The 27139-nt window shown below is 44.7% G+C and overlaps 1 protein-coding gene across 4 annotated transcripts in view; it reads left to right on the forward strand.

The window, feature by feature from the left end:
* Positions 1-431: 431 nt before the first annotated feature.
* SIDT1 (SID1 transmembrane family member 1) overlaps positions 432-27139 on the forward strand; it is a 40246-nt gene continuing 13538 nt past the window's right edge. For 3 of the 4 annotated variants that reach the window (XM_088159045.1, XM_088159046.1, XM_088159047.1), the window contains exons 1-11: positions 432-791; positions 14402-14523; positions 15494-15664; positions 15864-15909; positions 19197-19298; positions 20068-20151; positions 20285-20378; positions 21563-21634; positions 21985-22078; positions 23171-23214; positions 27023-27094. In XM_088159045.1, coding sequence (XP_088015171.1) covers positions 603-791; positions 14402-14523; positions 15494-15664; positions 15864-15909; positions 19197-19298; positions 20068-20151; positions 20285-20378; positions 21563-21634; positions 21985-22078; positions 23171-23214; positions 27023-27094 — 1090 coding nt within the window. In that variant the 5' untranslated portion in view covers positions 432-602. Of the gene's footprint in view, positions 792-14401; positions 14524-15493; positions 15677-15863; positions 15910-19196; positions 19299-20067; positions 20152-20284; positions 20379-21562; positions 21635-21984; positions 22079-23170; positions 23215-27022; positions 27095-27139 lie in introns of all 4 variants that reach the window. The other variant, XM_088159048.1, reaches the window with a different exon arrangement.

The following is a 27139-nucleotide window of genomic DNA, read 5'->3' on the forward strand; positions in this document are numbered from 1 at the left end:
CACATTAATGAAATTACATTTGCTGCTGCCTTTCGCACCTTTAGGCTGAACTAAAGGACCAATTAAACCATTTATCCCAAAGTTATGAGAAGCCAAAAATAAAGATTAGGGAGCGCCCCATACAGGATTGCAGCTGCAGCTCCAGCAAGCCGGCAGAATATGGAGCGAGGACGCCCCTAACGCGGTGGCCAGGGAGTGCTGAAGCCCTACAGATGCTGATCCCCACGTGCCTGACGATGTCAGCGTGTCACTGCGCTCATGGCACGGCTCCCCAAGGAGAAAAGCTCCCCGTCAGTCGGCTGCTAAACCGGGCTTAGAATTTGGGGCCGGTCACAGAGAGGAGACCCTCCTCCCTTGGGCCGGCCTGCCCACCGGCCGGCCTCCCTTCCCCTCCCCTCCCCACCGGCCGGCGGAGGGTCCTTCCCCGGGGAAAGTTGCTCGGCGTTGCCCCGGGCGAGGGGCGGTGATGTGCGGCGCTGTCCCCGCCGCGTCTCGTCCGTGTCGCCGAGCTATTTATTTAAATAGCAGATAGAACACCTCGCCGCTCGCCGTGCCGGGGACACAGAGTCCGAGCGCCCCGCGGGGTCGGCAGGAAGGAGCACATGGCCTGGAGGGGAACCCCGGCCTCCGAGGCTCTGCTCTGCGCACTGCTCTGGGCGGCAGCGGCGGCAGCGGGGGGCGGCCCCGGGGACAACCCCGCTCCCGGCGCCTTTGGCCACGTCTACCGGGGCGCCGTGAACATCAGCGCGGAGCGGGTCTACGCCTTCGCCTACCGCAGCGAGCCCGGGCAGGTAGGAGCGACCCCCGGAGCGCCAGGTTCCACCCGGCGGGGCGAGCACCGCGTCTCCCTCACCCTCTCGGCTGGGGGGGTTGTGTGCCGGGGAGGTGCCGGCTCCGCTGCGGCTACGCCACGGTGCGGGAGCGGGCCGGGCTCTTCCTCTGTCCTGCCCGCATCCCCCGCCGCCGCGGTGGTCGGAAGCCGCAATGCACCTGCAGGCTCCTTCCCACCTTCCCCGACGCGAGCAGAGCTCCCCGGAGCTGCGGGCTGGGAGGGTGCCGGTGTCCCAGGAGCTGCGGGGTGGGCAGGGGGTTTGGTGCCCCCCACCCCCAAAGGGGGGTTTGATATCCAGCGGTTCTAGCAGCAGAATGCGTTTAAAGTCTAGAAGGGAGTTGTGAGGATAATAGTACTACATTAAAAATAATTTTTTAAAAACAACACAAAACTCACAAAAAAGCCAAACTAAAAAAAAAAAAAAAAAAAAAAAAAAAAGTGTGTGTGTATGAGCACTTAATAAGCCTTCTTAAATGCCGTTTTCCCCACTATGCATTTCCTTACGATCAAGGTGCTCTCCCCTGCTAGTCGGGGAGGTGAGGCAGGGCTGTGCAGGTGAGGTGTGTCGTGAGGAGGCTGCAGGGCTGCGTGGCCAGGGCCACCCATGACTGTTTGATGGTGGAAAGAAACCTGTCATTTATGTATACCCAGTTATTGTGGGTTCCCCCCTCCCCACTTTTTGTGTCATTTTATCTCAAGTAGCTAAGTGATACCTTGGAAACTGCCCCTGTTGTTTGGATTGGGTGTTAATTGCTGAGTAAGATGATCTGATATATCAAAAGATGGTGAACTGGATAGATGAATCTTCCCTCCTGTCCTCTGCTGTGCAGAGCAATAGAAAATGGAAACCATGGCTTTTTCCCACCCTGTATAGTATGTAATAAAATGCACCTAGTATTTATGGGGCAGCAGTTGGCTGGCTGGGCTATGATGCAACTGAGCCCAGCCTTACTTAACTATTGGGTGTCACCAATGATCTCAGAAGGCCAAAAGCACACTTTGGGCTTGAGCCTCCTTTTAGAAGCTGGTCAAAGTGTAAGTTAGGTTTCTTCAGGTGTTATAAGTACTGGGCATTATGATGAGGGCCTATTGGCAGTCCAGATGTTGTCTGTGGCTTGTTAGCAGAGACAGCACAAATACTGACTTCAGTTAAAATTAATCTAGTTCCTTCAATTTAATATGCTTTTTGAAGCCATGTGTTTTTTGCTGGACACTTTCTGGAAAAAAAGCTTTCTCTCCTGGAGAGCTACAGTGAAAGCATAGTGGGAGGAGGCAGGGAGGAACCGCATGGCTGCTCAGTGGTGTTTGCAGGTACCTAAATGAAACTTCTAGACTACTTCTAGACACTAAGCTGTTCCTGTGGCTATGAAGTACAGACTGCTCAGTAGAGACTACTGTCTTACTTAAGCAGGAGCTTTAATGGACTAATCTCCATGGTCCTGTATGCTGGAACATGAAGTCTCTGCAGAGATAGGGTCAAGAGCATATCTAAGAAGGGGAAATTCAGGTTTGAGATTTAATATTTTTTTCAATGCAGAACTCACCAAGCACTGCTATGAATATGCTTAGGTTGGCCACACAAACAACTGTTGCTAGGAAAAATGTTTGGAAGACAAAAACCCTTTCAAAAGATGGACTTTAATAGAAAAAATTCTGATGAGGGATGCCTAGAACAGGTTCTGATGGTAGAGAAGGCTCTAAAGAGATTTTATTATGGCCTTTCAGTATAAAAAAGCTTATAAAATGATCAAAAAAAGCTTTCCACAGTGTAATGACAGAACACGGGGCAACAGTTTTGAACTGAAAAAGTGTAGGTTTGGGTAGGACATAAGGAAGAATATTTTTTTTTATGGTGAGTCACTGGAACAGGTTGTCCAGATAAGTTGTGGATACACATCATTGGGAGTGTTCAGTCAGGTTGGATGGGGCTTTGAGCGACCTGATCTAGTGAAGATATCTTCCTGCCCACGGCAGGGTGTTTGGACTCGATGATCTTTGAAGATAATCTTCCAATTCTGTGATTCCTCACGTGCTCTGCAGGTGCCATTTCTGAGATGAACCAGTGGAAGGTGGCTGACCTTGATTAGGGTGATTGGCTGTGGCTGTGCACAGCCCCTTTCCCAGCTGCAGTCCTGAACACGAGAGGCAAATGTGACTGGATCTCCTCTTGCTGACATGGTCAAAGTTTGAGCTGTCTTGGTGTTCCTGTGTCTCCCTTTTGTTGAGAATTGCTCAAGATTTAGAAGCTCGGTAGTGGAAATCTTGGCTTTAGTCACCAAGTTCTTGTGGGCAGGGTTTTCTTATGCAAAAGCTGGGAAGATGTTTAGGGACATGCTGTCTTCTTGGTGTTGGGTCTTGTGAATGAATGCAAGTCCTGCAAAAACTATTGCCTTTTGCAACAGTCTTAAACCTTGAACTCCTAGTGAGGGAATACCAGCCAGTGTTTGCCAGTTGCCTGCCACTTGTGAGCTCTCTGCTCTTCCTGGTCTTTTTGGTCTCTTCCTGTCTCTGTGCTGATGGCAGTTTAGCCAGAAGCCTCTGATAACTCAAGGCACATACCACATGGGCGATTAACCTTAGTTAGAGAAAAGTTAATTGAATAAAAAGAGCATTCCCCTTATGGAAGGGCTGCAGTGGATGGGTTTAATTGCTTTCCCCTCTGAAACAAAGTCAGGTCTGGAGTGATCTGGCTCTGAAAACAGGAATTTGTTTTCATGATGCTGTAAATTCTGCTGTTTTCCCCCTCTGCTGCTCTCTGTCATGAGGCCAGGCCTACAAAGCAAGGGAAAACTTGGGGACAAGGACAAAATGTGAGGGCTGGCTTGTGATCCGTTAACCCTCTGTAAATTTGCTTGTTAGTGGTGTGCTATGGCTGCACAGGCACAGCTGAAAATGCAGCTGAATAGAGCAGTGCTTGAATGATGGATGAGAGAAAGTAGGGAACAAGACCTTTTCTCTTGTTCCGTGCTTTAGTGACTTGCTACTTTCTGAAAAGTGTTGTGCTTGCCTGATCTCAGAGGATGTTCTTCATCCACATCATCATCCTTACTCCTTGGGATATGGGAATGCATGCAAGACAGGAAGGAAAAAGTTAATCCCACGAGAGCATTCGCAAGCAGATATATACAAGGTGAAGAAACCACAGCTCAGGGCTCTGCAGTAAAGCTGCTTTGGCACATGTGGCTTCCTTTCTGAACAACTTGTGGGTAAAATGAAAATGATGATACTTATATGCAGACCAAATCACCTGGCTGAAACTTCTGTGTGTAAATATATTGCCGGGTCTCTTCTCTCTGTCTGTGGAGGGGGGAAAGCCTTTCCATGTGCTGTGCCAAAACACTTTTCTTGAGGCAGGAGAGCTGAGAGCCTTTTATGTACTAGAATTTAGGCCTTAATTGCTGAGGTGGAACTGTGAAGGTAAAGCTGTGCTGAGGAGAAGCAAAGCCACCTCTGCTGCAAAGAAGTGCAACTCTCTTAGAGAGCTGGCCTGTGAACAAAGGCACATGGCAAACTCCTTCCTCTTGGTGGAAACTGTTGATTTGTAGTGTAGTCGTATTGCTTTTTGATTTCCCTTTTTTCCTTCTAGCCGCTCTTTGAAATTTCCCCATCTGTACAGCTGTTTGTTTTATTTTTAACTCTGAGTGTAAAAAAACTATAGTAATAAAACCAACTGTGCCACTTGTTGCTCTCATGCCCTAAGAGTAGAGGCAGATGTGCACTGTTAGAAGTCTGGTGAACAATTAGTTGGGCAAACAGGTTTATTTTATTTTAGGATTCTTTACACTGGAGACATCCAGAATGGGGGTAAAAAAAAAAGCATGCTCATTCCACATGTTCAACGTATCCCTTCTTGGGAGGGAGAAAGGAAGGAGACCTTTGCTGATTTGCTGGAGCTGCATGTGTGGTGCGTTCCTGCTCAGAAGATTGAAAATGTGCCGTGGAATTTTTCTCCTGGATTTACCACTAACTGGAGAAAGCTTTATGTGACAAATAAGAGAACCTGCTTAGTTCTGTGTTTGCAGTAATACCAGGGTTTTCAAAAAGCACAGTCTGTATGTGAATACTGATGGAATTCAAAGTGAATGAGAGTTTCCACCACTGTAAGATCTGGCAGTTGCTAATGGTTAATTTGCTGAAAACAGAAATTACACTAATATTGTGCAGGTTGGTATGTCTTGTAGCAAATTGTCCAGGAGAATATCACGAGGAAGAAGACAACAGAAGTTCTTTTTCCTCATTGAAGCTCAGGTCAGCTGAATGTATGATTTGGGAAATACTTGGACTATATTTAGAAAACCAAGTATCTCTGAAGTGAACAAGTTTCCAACTTTGCATTTGTAGGCAAAGCTGCTGCAATCCAGACACAGTTCTTGGACATTCATGTAGTACATGTTGGCTGTGATGAGCTCCAAAGCTGAGCAGTGGGCTGCACCTATTTTAAGAGAAAGAGTGGGTGCTATTTCCCTCCTCCTCCGTTGCTAGGAACAGAGCCCTGTTCTCAGTTCCCATATGGCCCAACTTACCATAAATTGTGATTGACAGTTGATTAAGCTCCGGCTTCTCTGCTGAGCAGTTGTGCAATGTGAGGATGTGTAGCTCTTGAGTGAGTATCTTGTCTGTGAAGTCTATCTGAGGAGTGATGGGTAAAAAATTACCTTCAGTCTATGAGAGGCTGTGTGCAACCAGGGAGGGTTGCTACCATCATTACCCTTCATTTTTTCCACAGTTGCAGTTAGGAAAAAGTTGACTGTCCTAAAAGGAGAGCAGTATCAACACTAGCAAGAAGATCACAAGTCTTCCAATTACATGCCTTAAATTTTGTGACCAAGTGCCTTTTCCAGCCAAAGAGCATGATGCATTTGTGCTCCTCTGACTTCTAGTGAATGGGTCTCGTTTCCTAGGTTTGGATGGTAGTTACACTTGCTTTCCTTTAGGCAAGAAGCCAGAACGGGAATTCACCCATATGTTCCTCTGGAACTATGTGATGAGTCACTTGCTCAGACCAAAGCCATCTGTCCTAGCTGCAGGGTAACTCCTTGATCTGCTACACAGGGCAACCTGGTTTAATAAGTGCAATGATCAAATCTGTGTTTGCTGTTCTCTGATGTTTACATACTAGTGTAGGTCTCACTCCAGCTGCACCCATGTCTATTAAAACGACTCTTAGAGCAATTTTTTCTCTTGCTTCTGAGCTGGCTTTGGGTTTCCCATGTAGGACCCTTCAGGCTGGAGCTAAACTACCTTGAAGTATTCCCATGGTGTCCTGAACATGTTCTCCATAATGTTAGTCTTGGCTCCAGCCCAGCTTTCAGTCCACAGCTACACCATGCATGCAATAAAACTTTAGTCCACTGTTTGGAGAAGGCTGAGCCTGAGCTGTAGTGAGGACAACAGGTGTAGTTCTGTCTTTCATAAAAAGGCTGAGTGGAAGCTCACCAGTTCAGCCACAAAGATGCAGGTAAAAATCAAAGAAATTGGGAAGATTACAAATGCTTGCATGAGAAGATCTCCTGATGTTAGTAGACCTGCTGTTTTTACAGAATCTCCAGGGCCTGAACACTATTGCTCTTTGGTTGCTGGCTCTAGTCTGTTCACCACAGGACATTGGAAGAGCCTCAGCATACCATTTCTGGAACCTAATAATAAATGCCTTATGTGACATTGAATTGTACAATGTCAAAGCCAAAAACATCAAAGTAAATTGTAGTATATGATGTCTGAAGCCAAGCAAGGTTCAACAGAATCCCTTTGGAGTAACTTGTGTACATAATTTATATTTTTTAAAGAAAACAGCCAACCCTAGGAGGTGACAGCGTCGGCAGTGTAGAGCACACAGCACTCGGAATGTGCTTGCTGCTTCTCAGTGAGTTCTCTTTAACACTCCTCACCATGCTTAGGGTCACACAAAAAGCTTTTGCTTACAGGGGAAAACAAAAGTAAACTATGAGAGAAATTGTATGGGGATCTACTAAAATCTCCGTCTTGACAGTTGCTTTTTGCATCAGAAAATACAGTGAAATCTTGAAAATTGACAAAAGTGAGATATCCTAAGTGAAAGAATGGTGTGGGACATGGCTTTGCTTTGGGCTGGGGATAGAAGCAACTGAGATCCCCTCAAATTAGTCTTTATCTTTCTAGGATTTTGCACTTTGCGAGTTTCCCTACCTAGGAGGCAAAAAGAGAGTACCTCTTGACAGAGGCTATCAGTTTGCAGGCTTTAGGGAAAAAAACTGCAAGCTGTTCTGGTTTCTTGCAGGGTAGCCTGCAGACCTTCAGATGGTGACTGTGGTGCTGGCAAGAATTTTATTTTTATTTCTAATGTGTAAGCTAATGCTGTCAAGCTCAGTAACTTGTCCTTGAACTAAAGCATCTCTTTTGAATTTGAATGTTGTTCTAAATCTTAGTCATTCTTTTATTCTCTTCTTCTCTTTTAAACATTGTCATGTTTAAAATCAAAGCTGATCAGGTTTTGTTATTCCCTCCCCAGCCCCAAGATGTTTAGATTAAAAAAGAAAACAAATTCTGAGTAAGAGGAACTTCATCAAAATGCCTCTCCTCAGTTTGAACTCTTTCCAAGAACACTTCAGCAATTTATTATACATTTGCATTGTAAGTAGAGGCTGGAATGTCCTCAAATATTTTGTGCAGAAGTTGTTGGTAGGGAGGTAAGCTTTTTCTGTATGGACCTCATCTGCTATTTCAGGGGATATTTAAGGAATCGAAGTGTGACTGTAAAAGGTATACTGCAAGGGTGTGGCATCTACTCAGCTTGAAAATATAGTTTAGTACATTTGCATAAGCAAACATAATTTTGTGCTGTGTATACCTGGAGAACCACAGAGGATTTCAGAAACTGCCTTCTTTACTTTTTTACATTAATGTTTTTCTTTGAGCATAGAAATAGCTACTTCAGTGTAGTTTAAAATAAGAGAAAATGGTTTAAAAAAAAAGACATCATGCATTACAAGATCTAATTCAATCCACATCCAAAGTGTTACTGAAGTGAAGAACTTGGGAGCCAAGAAAGAACCAGGTGTCTGTGTTCTGACAGCAATCCCTGGAGTTACTGCCAGGAGCTTGGAGTTTCAAGGTTACAATTTGGAAAGATTATAAACCTTTTTGTTTCAAGGGTTGGCCTGGCCCAGAGTTCCAGCTGCTGTGGTTTAGGAAGATGCAATTATTGCAGAGTAGTTTGTTCCTTAACTGACTGGTAAAAATAGGATTTTTAAAATTTTTAACATCTTCCTGAAGTCTGAGGGTGTTCAGAAACAGGTACCTAATTCTATCCAGCATGACAACTCCCAGTTTCTCCTCTGGCTGTCCAGGAGACTCCCTGGTGACTTTGGTTAGAGGACAAAATTTCAATAATGGAAAAAGATAAATATGATCATGTTTTGTATTTGTCTTACTTCCACTTTTGCTTCACAGATACTGTTGCAAACAAGTGAACTCATGGGAAAGTCCATGGCAGACTGTAAATTCACACGGCACATTTGCACAGAGTGATACATTGAAAATACTAAGTAATTGAAAAATACTAATCCTGGAGCAATTATGTTAATGTTTTCAAGGCTGTGCTTGACATATCCAGAGTCTGTCTCTTCGTTTATGCTGCTTTGGGTATTTAATACTCCTGGCAGAAAGGCTGGAAGAAAACTGTGGGCCAAGGTTATTTGACAGTTTGCTTTTGGCAATTAAGACTTATTGACATTGGAGTGCAGAGACAGAGAAAGGCTGAAAGGGAATGATCCTCTGAGCTCCACTTGTTTTGTTGCCAGGTAGGAGTGGTATTCACATCTCATGAGACAGCAGAAAAGAGGTTCTCTAAAACCTGTCACTGTCTCAACTGTTTTCCTTCTGGGTCTCAGCTTCTCCTATTGCCTTGTCAGTAGGAATATCAGCAGAGTTCGGTGCTGATGGGGTATTCATTCACTGCCTTGATTGCTCTAGTCCATCTGGCTCGATCCTACTTCGCTGAATTTCAGGATTTATATAAAAATGAAGCACCTCTTTCTTGTGCAACAGCCGGCAGCAGCAGTTCAGTGGCTTTTGTACACGTGTCCTGCACTGAGACCTTTCATTGTGAGCAGCAGTCTGTGTGTTTGCCTGCCGGATGTGTTCCCTGCCCACGGGCTTGGCCCGGTGCCTTGGCAGGCCCACGACCAAGCGCTGTCGCAACACGGGCTGGTAATCCCAACAGGCTCGCAAGGAGCTGCTGGCATGTGGGTGCGGCAGAGAGCGTGATGGAGCCCTGGTGTGACTCAAAGGCTTTGCTTAGCAAGAGCTTTTGGAAAGGAATCCATGGTAAAGCCCTGAAAACCTTTGCTTGCACCACAAACTGTTGCTGCAACCTGCAGCCTTGCCCTTAAATTCACATCCCCACAGTCTTAAGATCATGTGTAATCTCTGTGGGAAATGCAGATTTAATAATCAGTCCAAGGATTCTTTCATGTCAACAAGAGCCTGGTTTATTTTGCTTAATGTTTTCAGCCATGTAGGTTTTGTTCAGCTGTGCGAATTTTGGGCTGGCTCCTTCTGCCTGTTCCCATCTAGAGAATGGAATTCAGTTGTAATTTTTTTCCTTTCTTTTCTTCTCTCCCCCGATCTCTGTGGTGGTGGAACTGAAGTACAAATATTTGTCTTTCCTGGTCTAACACGTTTTTATACAGAGCTGAAAGCGTTCTCTTTATTCAGCTGTCTTACTGCTCTGTCCAGCTTGAAACATAGGAGAAACTTCAAGGTCAGTCATCTGAGAAACAAAACTGTCATGACCATGGCAGGTGAATAGCCCCTGCAGACAGCAGAGCCTTGGCACTGGGAAGGAATGTGAGGAGCAGAAGTCTCTGAATCAGTCCTGATCCTGCCTCAGCCCCGCAGCACAAAAGACAGTAGTATGGTTATTGCTGACAAATATTTGTGCAGGGCCTGGCTTGTCAAAAGGAGCATTTGGTACACAAGTTTTTTTCCCAAGATGAGGGTTTCAGCTTGGAGGGTGCAGATGAAATCTAGCGCTATATACCAATGTCGCTAGCCTCCTGTTATGGAGGAATTCCCCTATTAAGGAAGGGGAAGGTGCAACTAGTTTTCTGTGGGGCTGGCAATGATCTGCTCCAAAATGAAGTCCCTCAGTAGTGTTGGCAATGCAGGAGTGACAGCAGTCTGGTTGACCCTGTTACTGCCCAGGCAAAACTTCCTCATCTCACCAGTACTATGTGAGTGGGGATGGATGCAGAGGAGGCTCGTAGTCTTTGCAGTGATTATAATTTTAAATTAAAACATGGTTTATTCACTGGAGTTCTTCTTGTCTTTACATAGTTTTGTGTTGGAAGGGAGAGGTATGTGTGATGGGAGCAGTGATTCTGTAGCAAGGAAGGGTTCTTGCATTAGAACTGCTTGTTTTTCAAATGGAATAACCTTTGGAAAAGTGTGGAGGGGGAAGCATGTTTGAAGTAAATAAATCACCTTTTTTTTCTTCACCTCCTGCTTTTTTTCACTCTTCTAAAAATATTTTGCTGAAGGCAAATGCCAAATGCTGACTTTGAAAGGGAAAGATGAGATTACTAGCATTGGCTCAACAGTGAATTCATTAAATCTTAGCATGAAAATATATATGTTGTCTGTATCAAGGCAAGAGAATCTAGAAGCAAAGCATGGATTAAAAGTTTAAGGAAGGTCAAATAGAAAAAGGCCTAAAAAACCATTAATGTCCATTCATAGGTGTTACATTTTTATCCCTGTCCCTTGTCCTGCTAGACAGTTCATCCCGTCAGGGAAAATGTCTTTCTCCAAGACACTAATTAGGGTTCCTTCTGATCTGTAGCACTAAATTGGAGAGTGAGTGGCAACAGCTGAAGAGAAGCCCTGGTTGCAGTTAAATGGTAATTCTTTCTGTGCTTTTCCAAGCTTCCTTGCTTGGAAATTGCACCTACATTTTTCTGGATGTACACGAAGCTTATTTCCAAGTCTTTAACCATTAATTGGATACTTCATGTGCAGGTTTGGCCAGCAGGCAAATCCCACCTGTTTTATTGCAGTGTTTGGCAGAAACAACTGTTGTATAAGAAAGATGTCCATCAACCAAAGCTGTTGGGAGCTGCTGTTGTATCCCTGAGATCCTGTGAGGGGAGAGCAGAGCTGCACCCTGGGATTGGGATCTGGCCCCTCCACTGGAAGTGCAGGATCTGCCCACAAGAGGCCCTGTGTTGCTGTGGTGATGGCAGCAGGGTAAATAACTAGATGGAATGGAACCTCAATTGCTATCTGTCCAGCTTCTTAATCACCCTGTTTTTTTCCTGGAGTTTATTATTTATTATATGAATAATATAAATAATATTTATTATATTTATTATATAAAGATGGTGATGGGGTTAGGCAGTGTGATGCTCCTGATTGATCTGGGTATGTGCAAATGTAGGAGGTACAGAGGTATTCATTGCAAGTGAATCGTTGGTATATTGAGGTGAAATTTCAAGTACAGTGGGATCTTCTTAATGAGCTGCTCTGTTACTATTGCTTCTGACTGTCTGATGCTCCTCTCTGTTTGAAGCACCCTGTTTGAATGTGGCCTGGGAAGCAGCTTTGCCTGTGTAGAGTGCCAAGAGAAAGGTGAGGCGGGGGGAAAGAAGTGTAGTGGATCCCATCTGTGAGCCCATACTTAGGCCATAGGTGGTCCTGCTTTGATGCAGCTGAATGTTGCCTCAAATATTAGATAAAAAAGAACTCAAGGCACCTGAATATGGACTTTTAGGAGAGCAGGGCAAAGGAGCTATAACCAGCTGTTGTTACAGAGAGCAAATACAGAGTGCTGAGCACAGTAAGGATGTAGAGAATGGTAGTATTATGGCATATACCAGTTTTCACGTGGGTAAGTGCCTAGATTTAAAAGAGTATCAAGTCATGAGACTTGTACTTCCCTCCTGATATTCCTATTTCCTACATGTATTATAAGATAACAGAATCAGCAGCAAAGGTGAATGAATGTTTTAGGTGGTGTATGATCAACTTAATTTTGTGGAGAGAGGGAAACCAAATGAGGGGTCTGGCTGCTGGATGACAGCAGAGGGAAGGGACTTTTTCCCACTTCTCAGGCTTTTCTCTGTCAGAGCATTAATCACCAGCGCTTTTGTTTCCCTTCCCTTGCCCTTCTCTAGAATAGATGGGAAACTGTTTTCTTACTGAGGATGGTCAGTCATCATAACAGGTCTCCCAGAGAGGTTGTGGAGTCTCCATCCATGGTCAGCTAGCTCTAGGTAATCCTGCTTGTATCCAATTCTGGTCTCCCCAGTATAAGGAAGGTGTGGACTTACTGGAGTGAGTTCAGTGCAGAGCCACAAAGGTAATGAAGGCACTGGAACACCTCTCCTATAAGGAGAGGCTGAGAGGGCTGGGAATAAATTGTACTCATTTAATGTACACATACTCGTGTACAATTAAGAAAACCTGACTATCTGCCATATATGCATAACTCATGTCCTGGATTATGGTCTGTATTTGTGAAGTCAATGGAGAAGAGAATTTCCCAATCTCTGGCTTGTATTTATGGGTAGTTTGGGACACTTAAGCCAGTAGTGCTATTTGCTATGAGTTCGATGTGAGCTCCCCATTACACTGAGCCCTGGAGGGGGCATGTCCAACCTGAGGCAAGCAAGAATCACTTCACCTCTGGAGGTGGGCTTGCTTGAACTGTTTCGTGGGCAAAAAGCTGCTGGACAGGTAGCTGCAGTGATACTGGCTTGTGTGTTTTCCTCATGGGTGGAAAATTGTTCCATGTCCTTGCAGGAAAGTGGCTTGATCATTGTGTCGTCATGCTCCTTAGATTTGTTTTCTTGTTCAGTTCCAGTTGCTTCATTCGTGTCCTCATTCCTTGTCACAGCAAACACCAACAAACAAGCAGGAGTTTGTTCAGTCCAGTCCCTGTGTTTCCAAGTTGCACCAATGTGTGCTGGCTTGGCTCCCTCAGGGCAGCTACAGGGACTAAGGAAGCCACTGAGTTACTTTCCAGTGCTGCCTGTGGTGATAACCTTCAGGCGTTCCTGGTGTGATTTGCTTTGTGGTGCTGTTTTTCTTAACTTTGTTTTAGCACCTTATGTTGAAGTATACTTGTAAACAAAATTGCATATATAGTTTTTGTGACTGGAAGGAAAAACTGGAAAGCAGGCCAAATGAGCTTTGCAAAGGTTTAGAAGTCAGAAGGCAAGGGAAGAGAATCTAATGTCTACCCTTCTGTTTCAAGGAGGTTTAATTAAGTTATTTGGGATTTTTTTTTGTTGAAGACCTAATTCTTTAGGAATTGGTGGCTATTGCCTCTGTATTATGGTGATAATGTCAGGAGAACTGATAATGATTATGGCTTTCAGGAAGGTTTCTTGTTCTACTAGACTCAACTCCCATGTGAGCCTAGAATCACCAAACAAGAATAAATAGGACATTTTCTTTGACTTGGAATGTCGGATGTAAGTAAGTTCTCTGAAATTTGTGTCATCAGGGTAAGAATAAGCTGCTGTCTCTGATAACTCTCCTTCGTCTACCTTGCTAAGTCTGTATGTTCTTTTCAGAAGATGCTACCTCTTTGTACCTTTACTCTTCTTGGAGGGTATAAAGTCAGAATATCTGTGAGAAGTCTTTCACTGATCTAGTGAGAGTCCATTATAATCTTTCAAGATGTGGCAGGTTTAAAATATTATCTACTTAATATGCTTTCATTATTTCAAGGCCTCTAAATGAGATGGACTGTTTCTTATCATATGATGAGTTATGCACTCTTGTATTTTGTATTCTTGATCAGTGTCTACAGTTCTGGAGAGGGAGCTGAAGGGATGCTGTTTTCAAATGGAAATGGTGACACTTCCATGTGGTGCAGACAAACTTCTTGCTTCTCAAATAGTGAACTGAGAGTGTTTTACACCACAGCTGTCCTACCTCTGCAACCATGTGGTGGCCAATGTTAATGTAAGGATAAATTTCAGCTGCTGGTACATTAAAACCCTTTCTCACAAGCAGCCTTTCTTGTCCACTTGAGGGCAGCCAGCAGTGTATTCCTGTTTTGTTAGGTGGGATTATGGTCATACTGGAATTGTTTACATGAGAGCCAGCTACTAATCTGCTTTTTCATCCTTGGCTATTGATGTCATCTTTGTGACTTTCCCAGTAATGTTGATTGAGTTGGGTACATAAGAGTCTCGGCAAGAAAGTTCTTAGTTGTAGCTTTAGGTCTTTGTCTTGTTTGTCTGCATCTGTTTGCTTAATTTTTGGAAGATAATTTATGTAGGTTGCTCCCAACAGAAGCTACTGAACTCCCTTGTGTATTGTGCATTTGCCCACTGTATCTTGTCTGACATTCACCTCTGACCTGGGCACAGGGCTCTGATTCTGGACTGCAGCATCAGCAGAGAGGCACTTCTGTAAATGACTTCTGGATCTGAATAATTAGTCTAGTGATAAACACTGCTGATCTGCCTATGCATATTGTCAGCACCTAGGTCAGACTGAGGAAGAGGGAAAGGCTTCTCTCACCTAGATTTGGAGCTGCCTTCTTCTCTACCTTCAAGCTTATACTCTCTTTTCCCACAGGTCGATGCAGTGCGGGTGTACGTGAATAGCAGCTCCGAGAACCTCCGATACCCTATCCTGTTTGTAGTTCGCCAGCAGAAGGGAGTGCTGTCATGGCAGGTCCCACTGATTTTTCGAGGCCTGTAAGTACTGGAGTCTCTTCTTTGTGACACACTCCTCTATCAGCTGTATTCATCAGCAGCCTTCCTCACGTGCTGCATCTTGGAACCTGTGTAGACTGCAGGGCTTTGTTGCAGAACGTTATTGCTCACTGCCAGCTGGGTGTAGGAAGACCAGGATTTGATAGGTAACCTCTTACTTGGAAGCCTGCTCTTGGCTCTTAGTTTCTCAGATATGTACACAGAGTACCAGGAGGCTTGTCTGTGGGGGATCTCCCTGTGGCACCAATCACTGAGTCTACCACACATCATTACTGTTATTCCACAGTTGCCTACCATGTGTGCAGGTAGTTTCTGGGCTCTGGTTTGGGGCAGAGTTCGAACAGGCTCTTGAAAGAGCACTATAACTTCTGTGTAACAGTGCATTTGTGGAAAAAGAGCTTCTGTTTCTCACCTCAGAAACATCTACATTAAGTTTATTCTAGGGGATGGTTGTTTTGGGGCTGCTTCTTTATGAAAGCAATGCTGCTTTGTATCTTCATTAACCCAGAACTTGTTGGGCTGCAAACAGAATTTTCAGGCACCTTAGACCATTTAAGATGTGAAGCTTCATCTGTGACTGAATCCTGGTGCCAGCAGCAGATATCCTGCAGTGTTTTGACTGATGCAGGCAATGGGTACAGTGGTGGCTGTCAGTGCCCTCTTTGCCTCCACTAAGTGGCAGATGTTAGAGATCCACAGCTGTCGTGGGCATCTGCAAGGGAAATGAAATGTTGAGGATGACCAGTCCCTTGAACAGATTGCAAGAGGCAGCAGAGGTGGAGCTTGAATGATGAATAAAAGAGTGAATGCTCCTGACCTTTCAGATGAGAATTTCAGTTATGCAAGCAGAGGAAAAATGATACCATTCTTGGTAGTGCTGAAAAACTTTTTAACTGCTCGCTCTCTCTTTCTCATCCAACTTTTTCCTCCCTCCTTCCCCTGGCTATTGTAGGTATCAGAGGACCTACAATTATCAAGAAGTGAGTCGGACCCTCTGTCCCTCTGAGCCAACACCTGAAACAAGACCTTCTGACCAGATCATATTTGTGGACGTCGCTTCCATGGCACCGTTCAATATTGCATATGAGCTGCTAGTCACCAAGCTGGAGAACTTCCAACTTGAGTAAGCTAGGATGTGAGAATATAAATACAATTTCTTCATGTATCACTTGAACCTCATTTAAGGGTCCGTCTCCCTACTCTTTCCCTTATTTTTCATTCCCAGGGGAAAAAAAAAAGAAATTCTTGTAATCTGAGGGTACTTTGTGTGTATTCCAGCTCTGAAAGTTTTAGACTTCAATATTCTGGCATTTGTTTTCTAGGACCAACAAAGCCTTTAACTTCACTGCCAGCCCTTCCCAGCCCCAGGTAAGGAGGAATCCTGTGTAGATTGCTTGTGTGTCTTACCACATCCAAGTGATTGATGTGATCTTTTATTAGAGATAGCAAGTCTTTTATGACTAGGTAGTTTCCCTCTTAGGATGCAGGGAAACTTTCTTACTGTTGAATTTTCTGTGGGTACAGTGAAGAGGTAACAGTGTTCAGTCACTCTAGGAACACATTTGGGTCCTCCCAAAACCCGTGAGCAGAGGAAATGAATGGTACTGGCACTTCAGGAAATCCCAGAAATGTTCAGAAGTCCAGAGGCCATTGAACTGCTGCACTTCTGTGAGGTGATACACATCAGTGTTGTGTTCCTGCCAGTTCTGGCTTACTTGCCTGAGCATAACTTGTCAAGATGCAGTCTTTACTGGAAAAAATAAACACAGAAATAAGCTGTAAAGGTGCTGCAGACTGCTATTCCTTGCTCAGGGCAGCAGGTCAGGCTGCAAGGTGATAAATGAAATGCCTGGTATTGATGCCTTGAGAGGCTACCTAGAACAGAGGCTAGACAGTGTTAAAGGAATAAAGTAGGAATAAAGCAGGTATTTATTAAAAAGGCCTTCAAAGGATACACCTTGGGCATACAGGAGCCTGGCCGAGGCTGCACCCAAGATGGATGATGGATCACACGTTTTCACAGTGTTATAAGTTTTACATATTGGGGTTAACTGTCCAAGTACAGCTTCAGGTCATGAAGTCTCAGACTCTCAGATTGCTCTCCTCAGTTTGCTGTTGTTTACACTTTTTGGGCCTGAAGCTGTAAGGGTGTCCTTGGTTCTTGGGCTGGAAAAGGATTGTTTTGTCTAACTAAACTATGAGGAGAACTTGCTAACACTTTATATGAAATTCAGAGTTATATAGTAATGCAGAATCTGGAAAATATGAAAGCTAAAACTTAAGGCATCAATATGCCTGTTAGTTGAGAAGGAAGCACGTATGAGCAGCACCTCCAGCTGAACAGCTTTGCTTCGAGCCCTGCAGATACAAATCCTCTCTTGAACGAAAATGCTGTTGGCAGTAACTGTAGAGATATAAAAGCCTGTAGAGCTAGAAAGGTGCGTGATTTACCCAGGCTGTCTGGGACTCTGTTTTTGTTGTTGCTTTGACTATTAATAACATCATTTAATTTTAGGTTTTGTATTACCAGGCATCCTAGCTAATCCTTTTTGCTGTCAAATGTCTTAATCTGGTTTGCAGATTCATGCAGCATTTTATACTGCAGAAGCACAGGGAATGATGGTGACTCTTAATAAGCACTCATTACTTAGGATTTTGTAATTTGAATATAGAGTGTTTAGGATATGAAACTAACTTTGTGACTGTGGTCTGATTTTTTTTGTCACAATTAACAATATGAGATTTCTGGCTTTTAATTAATAACCAGGTGTATGGAGTAGAAGACTGCTTCTTAATTGATATAATGCTGAGGTTTTTGTAAATCAAAATATTAAGCAGTCTACAGGGGGAAGAAAAAAAAAGATGATTTAAAATCTAGATGGGTGTTGTAAAAAGACATAACAACAGGAGGAGATGTTGTCTGGAACCCAGCTTGTGCCTGAGGGCAAAAGCAGAAATTGGATATGCACATATAGGTGAGAAGCGTTTGCTGGACATATTTTTAACATTTGCAGTGTGTGCAACAGAGAACTGCTGGCCTCAATGCCCTTATGTTAATTCTGTACCCTGGTGCAAGTGTGGCTTAGAGGAAGAGTCCTCATGAACTAAAAGGTGGTCCTCATGCACCTAAAACTTTCCAAGGGGAAAAAGTACCCCTGAGAAACCAAGGAGCTCAGTCTGCCCATGTCATTGCTTGGTGCAGACAAAACGTGCTCTGCTAAGGAAACTGGCTTGGTGAGTTTGCACTTTGTAGGGACTTGTGGTTGGAGCCAGCACTCCTTCAGCAGGGAAGGGACCTGCTTGGAGAGGGGTGGTAGGAATAAATGCTTTAGTAGAAATGGGCAACTTGGAAAAGGCTTGGATGATTTCCTGCTTATCCCTGCCCTCCCACCTGGGGGCCGTAATTCCTGGGAATGGCATGGGGGAAGAGAAATATGAAACAGCTGGCCCTTGGTCAGCACTAAAGTTTATGTGCCAGAAAGGAAGCTCTACAATTGGGAAAGTCTCAGGTGATGGTTTTGGAGCGGGGGTGGTGGCAGCTTCCAGTGTGGCAGCAGCGGCTGCCTAGTGACCATATGGAAGGGAGGAAGGTGGCTGGTGGCTCTCCTCAGCCTTGTGTCCCTCTGAGGGGGTATGAGGTGCCCATCAGCCCCTTGTGGTAGCTGTGGCTTGGAGCCTGAGCTCTCAGGGTCTGGCCTCCAAGTGGGATGATGGGAGCCCTTGCAACAAGCCTGCCTGCTGGGGCAGGCACAGGAGGCCCACTTCTCCAGCAGCTGGCTGAGGTAGTGCATCAAACTTTTTACTGGGCAGATATACAAATAATGATATTGCCTGGGACATCTTTTGCCCAGATCTGAAAAAACAACTCTTTCTAACCTCATAAACTGTCCTGTGGGCTTGCTCAAAGAAGGAGAGGCCATTCCTTCCCCTGACAGGAAAAGGAGGAATATTGCCAGATATTAGTGTCTCTTAAATTTTTTTTGAGTTTGAATTCTTTTCAAAGCTGAAGTGCAAAGAGAAACCCCGTTATACTTTGCCATCAGAGCAAACAAACAGCCCTAAATTCTACAACTAATATCAATCATTTATTTATGAAACTCTTGACAGAGTTTCAGTCATTTGACCTAATACTGTTCACTGTCTGTCTTTGAGGCAACCCATCTGAGAAAGCTCTGTGATGTTTTCCATATGAAAAAGTACAGCCAGAAGTATGGAAGCATCTGAAAATTGCTCATATCAACATAAAATTGAATGGGGTGTAAAATGAAGTCACTTTAGCTTCATCAGGTGGAAAAAAGCTTAAGGGAACTACGCTGTGTTTTGCATGTTGAAGATGGTCGTGTCTAATAGCATACTGTGCAAGGGGGACAGTTGTGTGTATATATTTAATCTGCTCGTCTGTAGTGTAAGGTCTTAATATTTGAAAATATAAAGTCTTAATATTTGAATATATATGTATTTGATTATATATATATGTAAGGTCTTGATATTTGAAATCAGGTCTTAATATTTGAAATTTAATTTTTTTTAATGTAAAGCATCCACATCCAACCCCAAAGCCCATCTAGGCCTGTTCAGGTAGTGTAGGAAGGTGTTGAAGATACAGCCAAGGATGATTCCTGGATCATGACTCTTGTACTCTGCTTTCTCTGCAGTATTTTCTGTACAAATTTCCTCAGGATGTCGATTCAGTCATTATTAATGTGGTGTCTGATGCAGCCTACCCATGCTCTGTTGTCTCTGTCCAGGATATTGTGGTAAGTCCAAACAGAGAAGGGTAAGGAGCTGCCTGCTAGAGCTGTGTCCAGCTGTGAGGGTCTGTGCTCTGCAGAGGGAAAAGCCCAAGGCAGGGCTTTGCCCTGGTGATGGTGGTGAAGGGAGTCCCTGAAAGAAGAATGAAAATTCTGTGGGAAGAAGGCCAAGACAGAGATGCTGAGTTCAAGCAGCTGATACAGAGACTTGTTGTAAATAGGTGAACGAGCTGTTCCTTTCTAGCCTATCCATAGGGAACACATTCCACATAGGGAATTTGTCTCCCTTGTGAGGTTCCCTGCTGCCCTGTGATATGGGTCTGTCTCTTCATGGAGGGTGTTGGGTGGAATGTTGGTGGCTGAGGGAGGGAACAGTGCTGTTCCTTTGACTCTCCCCTGGTTCAAGGCAGCTTGGGGAAATTCTGATTTTCAGATATGATGTTCTTCTTCCTTTCCAGTTCGATTTCCTTTCTGTATATTTCATCCCCTTTACTGGGGCTTTCTTTGTCATGGAGGCTGGCTGTTGCCTGCAGCTGGGAAATAGTCCCATACTTATTTTCTTTTCCACCTCCCTGAATAATCCAGTCCTGCAGTATAAGAGCATACAGAGTATACAGAGCATAAGAGTATAAGAGCAGACAGAGATGCATGATGTTCTGTTTGCTTGGATATCCCAATTGGAGCCTTTTTTGCTGTTCTGTGCTGTGTTTGCTGGCTTCCTTTGAAAATAGTTTGGATGTTGTCCGTGGTTTAACTCTTTAGTTATCTGTTTTAGTGCCCAGTGTATGACCTGGACCATAACGTGGAGTTCAATGGAGTTTATCAGTCTATGACAAAGCAGGCAGCTATAACAGTGCAGGTGAGATGCTGATTTGTGTCCCAGTGTGTTTTGGTTTTGCCTGTGTAGCAATTAAAACCTGATCTCTGGTCTATTGGAGGGGAGAGGCTTTGTGTCTCATGGATTTTCTGTCTTCTTCCATCCTTCTGTGCAGAGAAAAGATTTCCCAGGTGAGCAGTTCTTTGTTGTGTTCGTCATCAAGCCAGAGGATTATGCCTGTGGAGGTTCTGTGCCTTCTTCAATTCATGGTAAGTTGTTCTAGGAGGTGGATTTGATTGCTGCATCTGAGTGATGAAGCACTGGGTGTCTTCTGAGACCTTCCTGTGGGATGCCACTGGGTGACTATGTAGGTCTGTCTTATCCAGGTAGTTGTGAGGAAGAGTGAAGTATCAATTTGATATTGTTGGGCAGGTTAAAAGTCTTGATAAATGCAGAAAGTGGCTGGCTAGTACAGCGCCTGGCATGCTGGGGGTTATGTGCTTTTCAGCAGCACCACTGGTGCCTTGGGAGACACTGGAGACATCCAGGCAATGCTTTTTGTTTGCTTCTCACCTCTGCTCCCTGCTGCTGTATTATCCTCCTGGCTCCATGGAGGCTCAGTTCCTGCAGAGAGCATCTTCTATTGCTGTCTTGGGGTCTGTGACAGCTCTGACTTTGGGGGAACAAGAAAAATTGGTAATCTTGGGAGAATAATTTTACAAAAGACTTGTTCTAGTGTCTTTTCCAACCAGAAAACACTGTGTCCACGTGCTGGGCAGTGGTGAAAGCAAAGTCTCCACCAGTCATGTGGTGGCTGTAACTGGAGTGGCAACATTACTATTCTCAAAGCTTCAAAGTTTCCTCCCTGTAGAAAAAGCAAGACTGAAACCAACAGATATATTGGGCTCCTTCAACAGCTTTTTACTACTCCTCTGCCACCTTTCTGCCCCCGTTTTCGCACAAAAAAAAAGAACTGTGCCCTTTGGGGTGTCATTCTCTCATCCTTATGCTGTCAGCACAGCTGGCGTGCTAAGCTCTGCAGAAACCGAGCAAGTTTCTAGAGTGGCATCCTGCACAGAAATGTTTTACTCACAGAGATTTGGCCAAAGGCAAAAAATAGGCTCCCACTACCTGTAATGAGAGTCCCTCTCCTTTGGGGATTAAATGAATAGGAGATGAGATGTCTTTGGGATTCAGACATCCATACTTAATATATGGGAGGCTCAAGCAAGGATTTCTAGTCTGAAAAATAGGTTGTGAACAGGGAGGAAGGGGGAAATATTTGGGAAAAGTTGTATATTGACAGATCAGAGAACAGTTTAAAGCAAAACCACCCACACATTTTAATGAAAGGCCAGACTGTTGTTTTTGTGAGTTCAGAGAACCAAGATCAGTGCCAGAAATCATTAATGTTGATTGTTTTTATGTTTGCTGTACACTGTGCATCTCACAGGGAATGTCAACCGTACCTGGAACCTGCAGCGGACAAAGAACCTTCAAGTGACGATTGTGCCTTCCATTAAAAGTCAGTGCCTTTGGGCAGAGCAATGCAACTTTACAGGGGAACTTGGCACTTCTGAATAGAGGGGTATGGCTGGGCCAGCAGCCTCTGAAGGAATGGTGCAGAAAGCACCAGCAGAGGAGAGAAAACCACTTGCACCTGCTTCCTTCCAGGAAGAGCTGTGTGGCACACCAGCTAGAAATTAGGGGAGATAATGCTGAACAGGTTCCGTCAATTCCTTTTGAAGAAAGCAAATGGGTTTGGATGGGCTTTTTGGGGCTGGGAACTTTTACAAGGTGGTATTGGGAAGAATGCTGACCCTGAGAGGTGCTGTTCCTGCTCTGTGAGCTGACTGATCCCTTATCTTTCCTCAGAGTCTGTTTATGTCCAGGCCATGTTCTTCAGCTTCCTGAGTTTCCTCTCCTTTTACCTGGGCTCAGTGGTTGTTGCTTTTGTGCACTACATCAGGTGAGTTTGAGGGGTTATAAAAGAACAGCGTTTCTGTTTCTTATCATCAGGGACTCCACACCCTGTAGAAAACTGGGCATGAGTGGGGTGGCAAGTATCTAAGCAGAGCAGCTGAAGAAGTCCGTGACTATTCAGTGGGCTCCTGCTGACCATCAGCCAGAAAATACTTCTTCCTCTGCTATGGGGACCATGGGGAGGATGAAAATCTAAGGGTCTGCCCTCTAGATCTTGTAGTGCCCCAACATTGTGTTTTCTTATGTAAGGACACTGGGCAGCAGGTGAGAATTGTTAAGGGACCAGTCTGGGACATGGAGTGTGAGAGCATGCTGGACTGAGTACTGCAGTAAGTGGCAGTGACACAAATAGGGCCTTGGAGTCCCAAGAATGCTGGTTTCCTTCCTTACTTTCCTTCCTTGCCCCAAACTTTGGTGTCTGGGCTTGCGTTGAGAAGAATGATTGCATGGGCATGGCTTAACTTCAAGACACATCAATGAAAATACATTTCATTGGACAATTCAGTGAAAGACTTAAGTGTGTGCTCTTATTTGCTGGTATTTTTCTGTGTTCTGGGAATATGTTGGTGGGGGTTTTTTGGTTTTGCTTTTTACCATCTTCCGCTTGACATCTGCATTGAGGGAGGTGATATGGGCTTCTTAAGCATCATGCTAGTGAGTGCCTCTAGATCCTGTTACCTCTTCAGTAGATTCATATGTACTTGATCCCCCGAGTAGGGAAGATGGGTTTGGAAGGTGGTGTGAGGGTCTCTCCCAACATACTGAGCAATATAGCATGGGATAAGTCATGGAAATGATTGTCCTGCCTCTCGTGGATAGCTGAGGAGGCAAAAAAAGTCCTCTGTTGCTTTGGAAGTTAGAGAGGTGGATAGCAAGCAGTCATGGCTGAGTTGTGTTTAGTTCAAACAGCATTTTTCTTTTTTGTTGTTGTGTTTATTTCTTTTGTGCTTATTTTTGTCGGTTTTATTTGGTTTTTTTAGAGCACCATATTTACCTATTGGTGTCCAAGATAATCCTGCCGTGGCTGGCAGGATGAGATTAGTTGGCTGTCTCATGAGTGCTGTCTGCTGCTTTGCAGGGTTCAGAGGAAGGCTTCACCTGGGAGATTGAGTCCTGAGCACGGTAAGGTCTCTTCTCTGTCGTGTGACAGCTTTGAGTGAACAGCACAGGCCAGGCAAAGGACAAGCTGTCAGTCGAGTACCTTCTGTCCTGGAGCTGTCTTCCCTAGCAGCTCACATAGTCTCTGGTGCTGAGGAAAGATGTTAGAGCTTCCTCTGTGCCCTCACAAGAGAGGGCCTTTGAAGCCAGCTGCCCTGAACCTGGTCCTGACTCCTACCTCCAGGAGCTGCCTTTTAAAGGAGTGGAGGAAGGCCAAGCCTTTCCTAGATCTGGCTACAGGCTAATGTTCCTGATGCCAGGTCTGTTGATTTTTAAACAAGGCACTTTTGAGTATGTCAGCTCTTATGCTTTAAGAATTCCTCTGCCTGGTTTAATCATGGTCTTTTAATGTCTTAATTGAATTTAAATGTTAAATTGTTTTTCACTGGAAGTTGCAGACAGCCAGGTGAATGAATGACTAACAGAGTTAGGTAGCAGTGTTTCTGATATTTATGTTGGCATTGGATTCTGTTTACTTTGTGCTGCACCCACATTTCCACAAGCTGCAGCCTTCTGCTCTGTAAAAACAGAGCTGCATCTAAGAAGCTACTAGTGAAAGATGGAAGTTTTTGTCATGTGGATGGGGGACGCTGAGAGTTCTTGCTTTCTGGTGAAATGTGGGCGCCTTTTCATTTTGATTAAATATTTAGTGCCTGCAAAGAAGTTCAAAATGTTGCTGCTGAGGTCATTTGTACCTCTCTCCTTGAGGAAGGGAGGACATAATTTTGGAAGCATTGAAAGGTTCTTGTTGTTATTTCTTTTTGGATGCCAAATGTTTTCAGTCTCTCCAGTCTGCTACATACCATCAGATAAGCATGGTAGTATAACTAAGCTGTGTTTAAAGGATCAGCAGTGGAACTTCACTCTGACTGGCATTAATTGGCTTAATGTTTCTGCTGAGGACCTGGGGGCATTTGAATTCTTAGACTTGCTTTGTCAGCCATTAAGATCCACATATAACCCTGTATTTGGAATACGTGTGAAAGGTTTTTTTCACAACATGAACAGGGAACTGTAAAAATGTCCCTACATATATTCTAAATTTATATCATTTGGGATGGATCCTGCTGTAAAACAAGAGCAGGTCTTAAGGCACTGGAGAAATGGGAAAGGCCTGTGTGTTGGGGAGTTTGAGTAAGCTGAAGGGACCTGTCCAAGGCTGTGGAAGAGCTCCAGGGTGATGACAAGGAATCACTGTCTAAGACAAGGAGGCATAGTCTCAGCCAGGTGAGACCAGAAGTCCCAGGGAGTGCTGCTGATGCTGCAGCTGAGATTTAATGTGCTGAAGCCAGCTTAGGAGCTGCCTTCTAAGTTGCCCTGCTGAGAGATGGAAGTTAAATTCTGGTGTTTGGAAGGTTCCCAAAGAAGCTGCAGGGCACAGATACTGGACTTAGTATGGACCTGGAGAGTAGAGAACTGGGTTGCTGAGCAGGGAGGACTACTGAACAGCATCCCTGTGAAGGGAGAGAGGAGCACAGTTCCTTCATAGTTTACAGTTTTCCTCCCAGAGGTACCTACTGCTTCTGTGACCTATCCTCTCCCTTGTAATCCATTGCCACTTTCACATACCTGGCACTGCCTGCTGCAGCCATGTCCTTTTCTCTGGGGAGGAATCATGTCCTGCCCACAGGCTGTTTCTTCATCTATTGTCTCTTCAGGATCTGTCTGACTGATGCTTATAAAATGGTAATTAGCATCTTCCCTGTCTGCCAGATCAGTGGACACACTGGCTCTCTCTGCTGTTTTTTTTCTCCCCTTCCCACGCCTTGGAATTTCTTTTCCTCCCAAGTACCCCTGCATCTTGCCTTCTTCATTACTCCCCATACCTTTTCCTCACCCAGGAACTGGATGGAAGTGCTCAGCAGTGTGTTTTTGCCATTGGTCTTGGAATGTCCTGCCACTCCATGTGCCTCTTCGCTCTTGTTATCCGTCTTATTTCTGGCTTTCCTGGTTTTTAATCTCATGGCACACCTTCCCTTCTGCATCCTCACTATCTGATGGAAGCAATAGCTGGAGGAACCATGCCTGGTGTGGTACATTTACTTTACTCACTCTCACAGTGGGAAGTGGAATGGAAATTCGTGGGTGAGCTGGGTTCAAAGTGGCTGTTAGAGACAGGCAGAGTGCCTTTTCTCCTTGGCTTGCCTGCTTTGTGCAGATTTAAATCTTTGGTAACTTGGGAGAGAAGGTTGACTTGAGAGAATAAAGCCTGGTCTAAAATTAGGAGGGAGTATCCTCATGGAACAGGACTGACAGGTCTAGGAATTGTGCTTGTGCCTTGCTGCCATGAACACAGGGAAATGTTTTTGCCCTCTTCTCAGTGATCTGAATTTCCAAATGACTTTTAAAGCAACAGAAAAAGCTTCCATGAGAGAGGGAGTTTGGATTAGAGGTGATGAGTAGAAGCTGCATCTTGCTCCTGCAGCAATGTACAACATCCTGCCAATCTCAGCTCAGGGCTCAAGGGCTGTCACCTGGGGGCTGCAGTGTGCCAGAGCCCTCTCTCTAGTGCTCAGTCCATGCCATGTTTACTTCTGATGCTTCTCTGAGCTGTTTGTTTTCTCTGTTAGAGGGATGGGGCAGGAGTGTAAAAGAGCCAAAATTTGAGATCAAGTCTTAGCCCTCAGCCCAACAAGTACTGCAGACATGCCAAAAAAAGCTGTAATTGGGACTTGAAATGTCAAATATCATTGCTTTATGGGTGCTCCTCTGACTTGAGGTCAGTCAGGGACAAGTTTTAGATCTCTCTACATTTGTGACTAATGAAAATGGTATGAAAGCCTATACAAGGTGTTACAGAAATGCCCAGAATTTCCAGTTGGAAAGAGCACTCTGCCTGTGCCTGTCAGTTTGAGACCAGTCATGTAGTGGGAAGCCAGAGATGCATCTTGGGAAGCCAGGCCATTGCCAGGCTGCAGTAAAGCTTTAAATACTATGCCATGTTCTGCATTGCTTTGCTGCTGACTGACCACATGGTATTGTTGCAGGGGTGAAGCTTTAAAACAACTTTACGTGTCTCACTGTTTGTCACTACTGGAAAATGTGGTCCTGCTTCTGCTGCCCTTGCTTCCCTCCCTTTTGTGACTGACCTCTCAGTGAAGGGATTCAGCAGGCTTTGTTTCCTGCCATGTAGGTCAGCTGCTGAGCTCCACCATTGGAAGTAAAAAGAGGGAATGTGGAGCGAGGAGAGCATTCCTCCTTGCTTCATATGTGTGGGCAGGAGGCAAGATGTTCCTAGCCCTCAATGGCTTGCCCTTCTTGTCATCAGCACGAGATCATTACCACTTTTTTCATGAAGCATTTTTTCCTTTCTCCTTGATTGGTTAAAATTATGTAGGAGCTGTCTTGCTAAAGTCTGTGACTCTTCCAGGGATACTTGAAGGTAAGCAGTATTTGAAGAGTAGCATGAGATGGGGAAAGAGAAGAATTAGAAATTCAGAAGGCTGTTAAGAACATCATGAGACTTGCTCTAAAATTTACCAGTCTTGCAGCCCCACAGTGTTATCTGTACAGGGTGCTGGAGTGGGGCTCATGCTGCCAGTCTCACTGGCACCCTGTGTGGGGAGGCTGAAGGGAATAGGTTTCCTTCACACTGCAAAACAAGGGTTTCCCTTTTGCACAGTATGCTCTAGAGGGAGACTGCCATCTGTTTAGAGAAATGTTCCTTTTCCCAAGCCCCTCCAGCTCTTCAAGCTGTTTGCATTCCTCTCAGAGACGTTTTGAAGCACTGACATGAAACTAACTGTCCCTCCTGGGTCTGTTTCCATTGCAGGATCTGGGATGATGACTTCTTCACACCCCATCTCAGCCAGCACTCCTGAGGGAAGCAGCTACGGTGCTATTGGTACAGTATATTCCAGAACTGGGGCACAGGGAGGCTCTTCCCTGG

The sequence above is a fragment of the Sturnus vulgaris genome, chromosome 2 (genome assembly GCF_052056855.1).
Source record: "Sturnus vulgaris isolate bStuVul1 chromosome 2, bStuVul1.hap1, whole genome shotgun sequence".
Lineage (NCBI taxonomy): Eukaryota > Metazoa > Chordata > Aves > Passeriformes > Sturnidae > Sturnus > Sturnus vulgaris.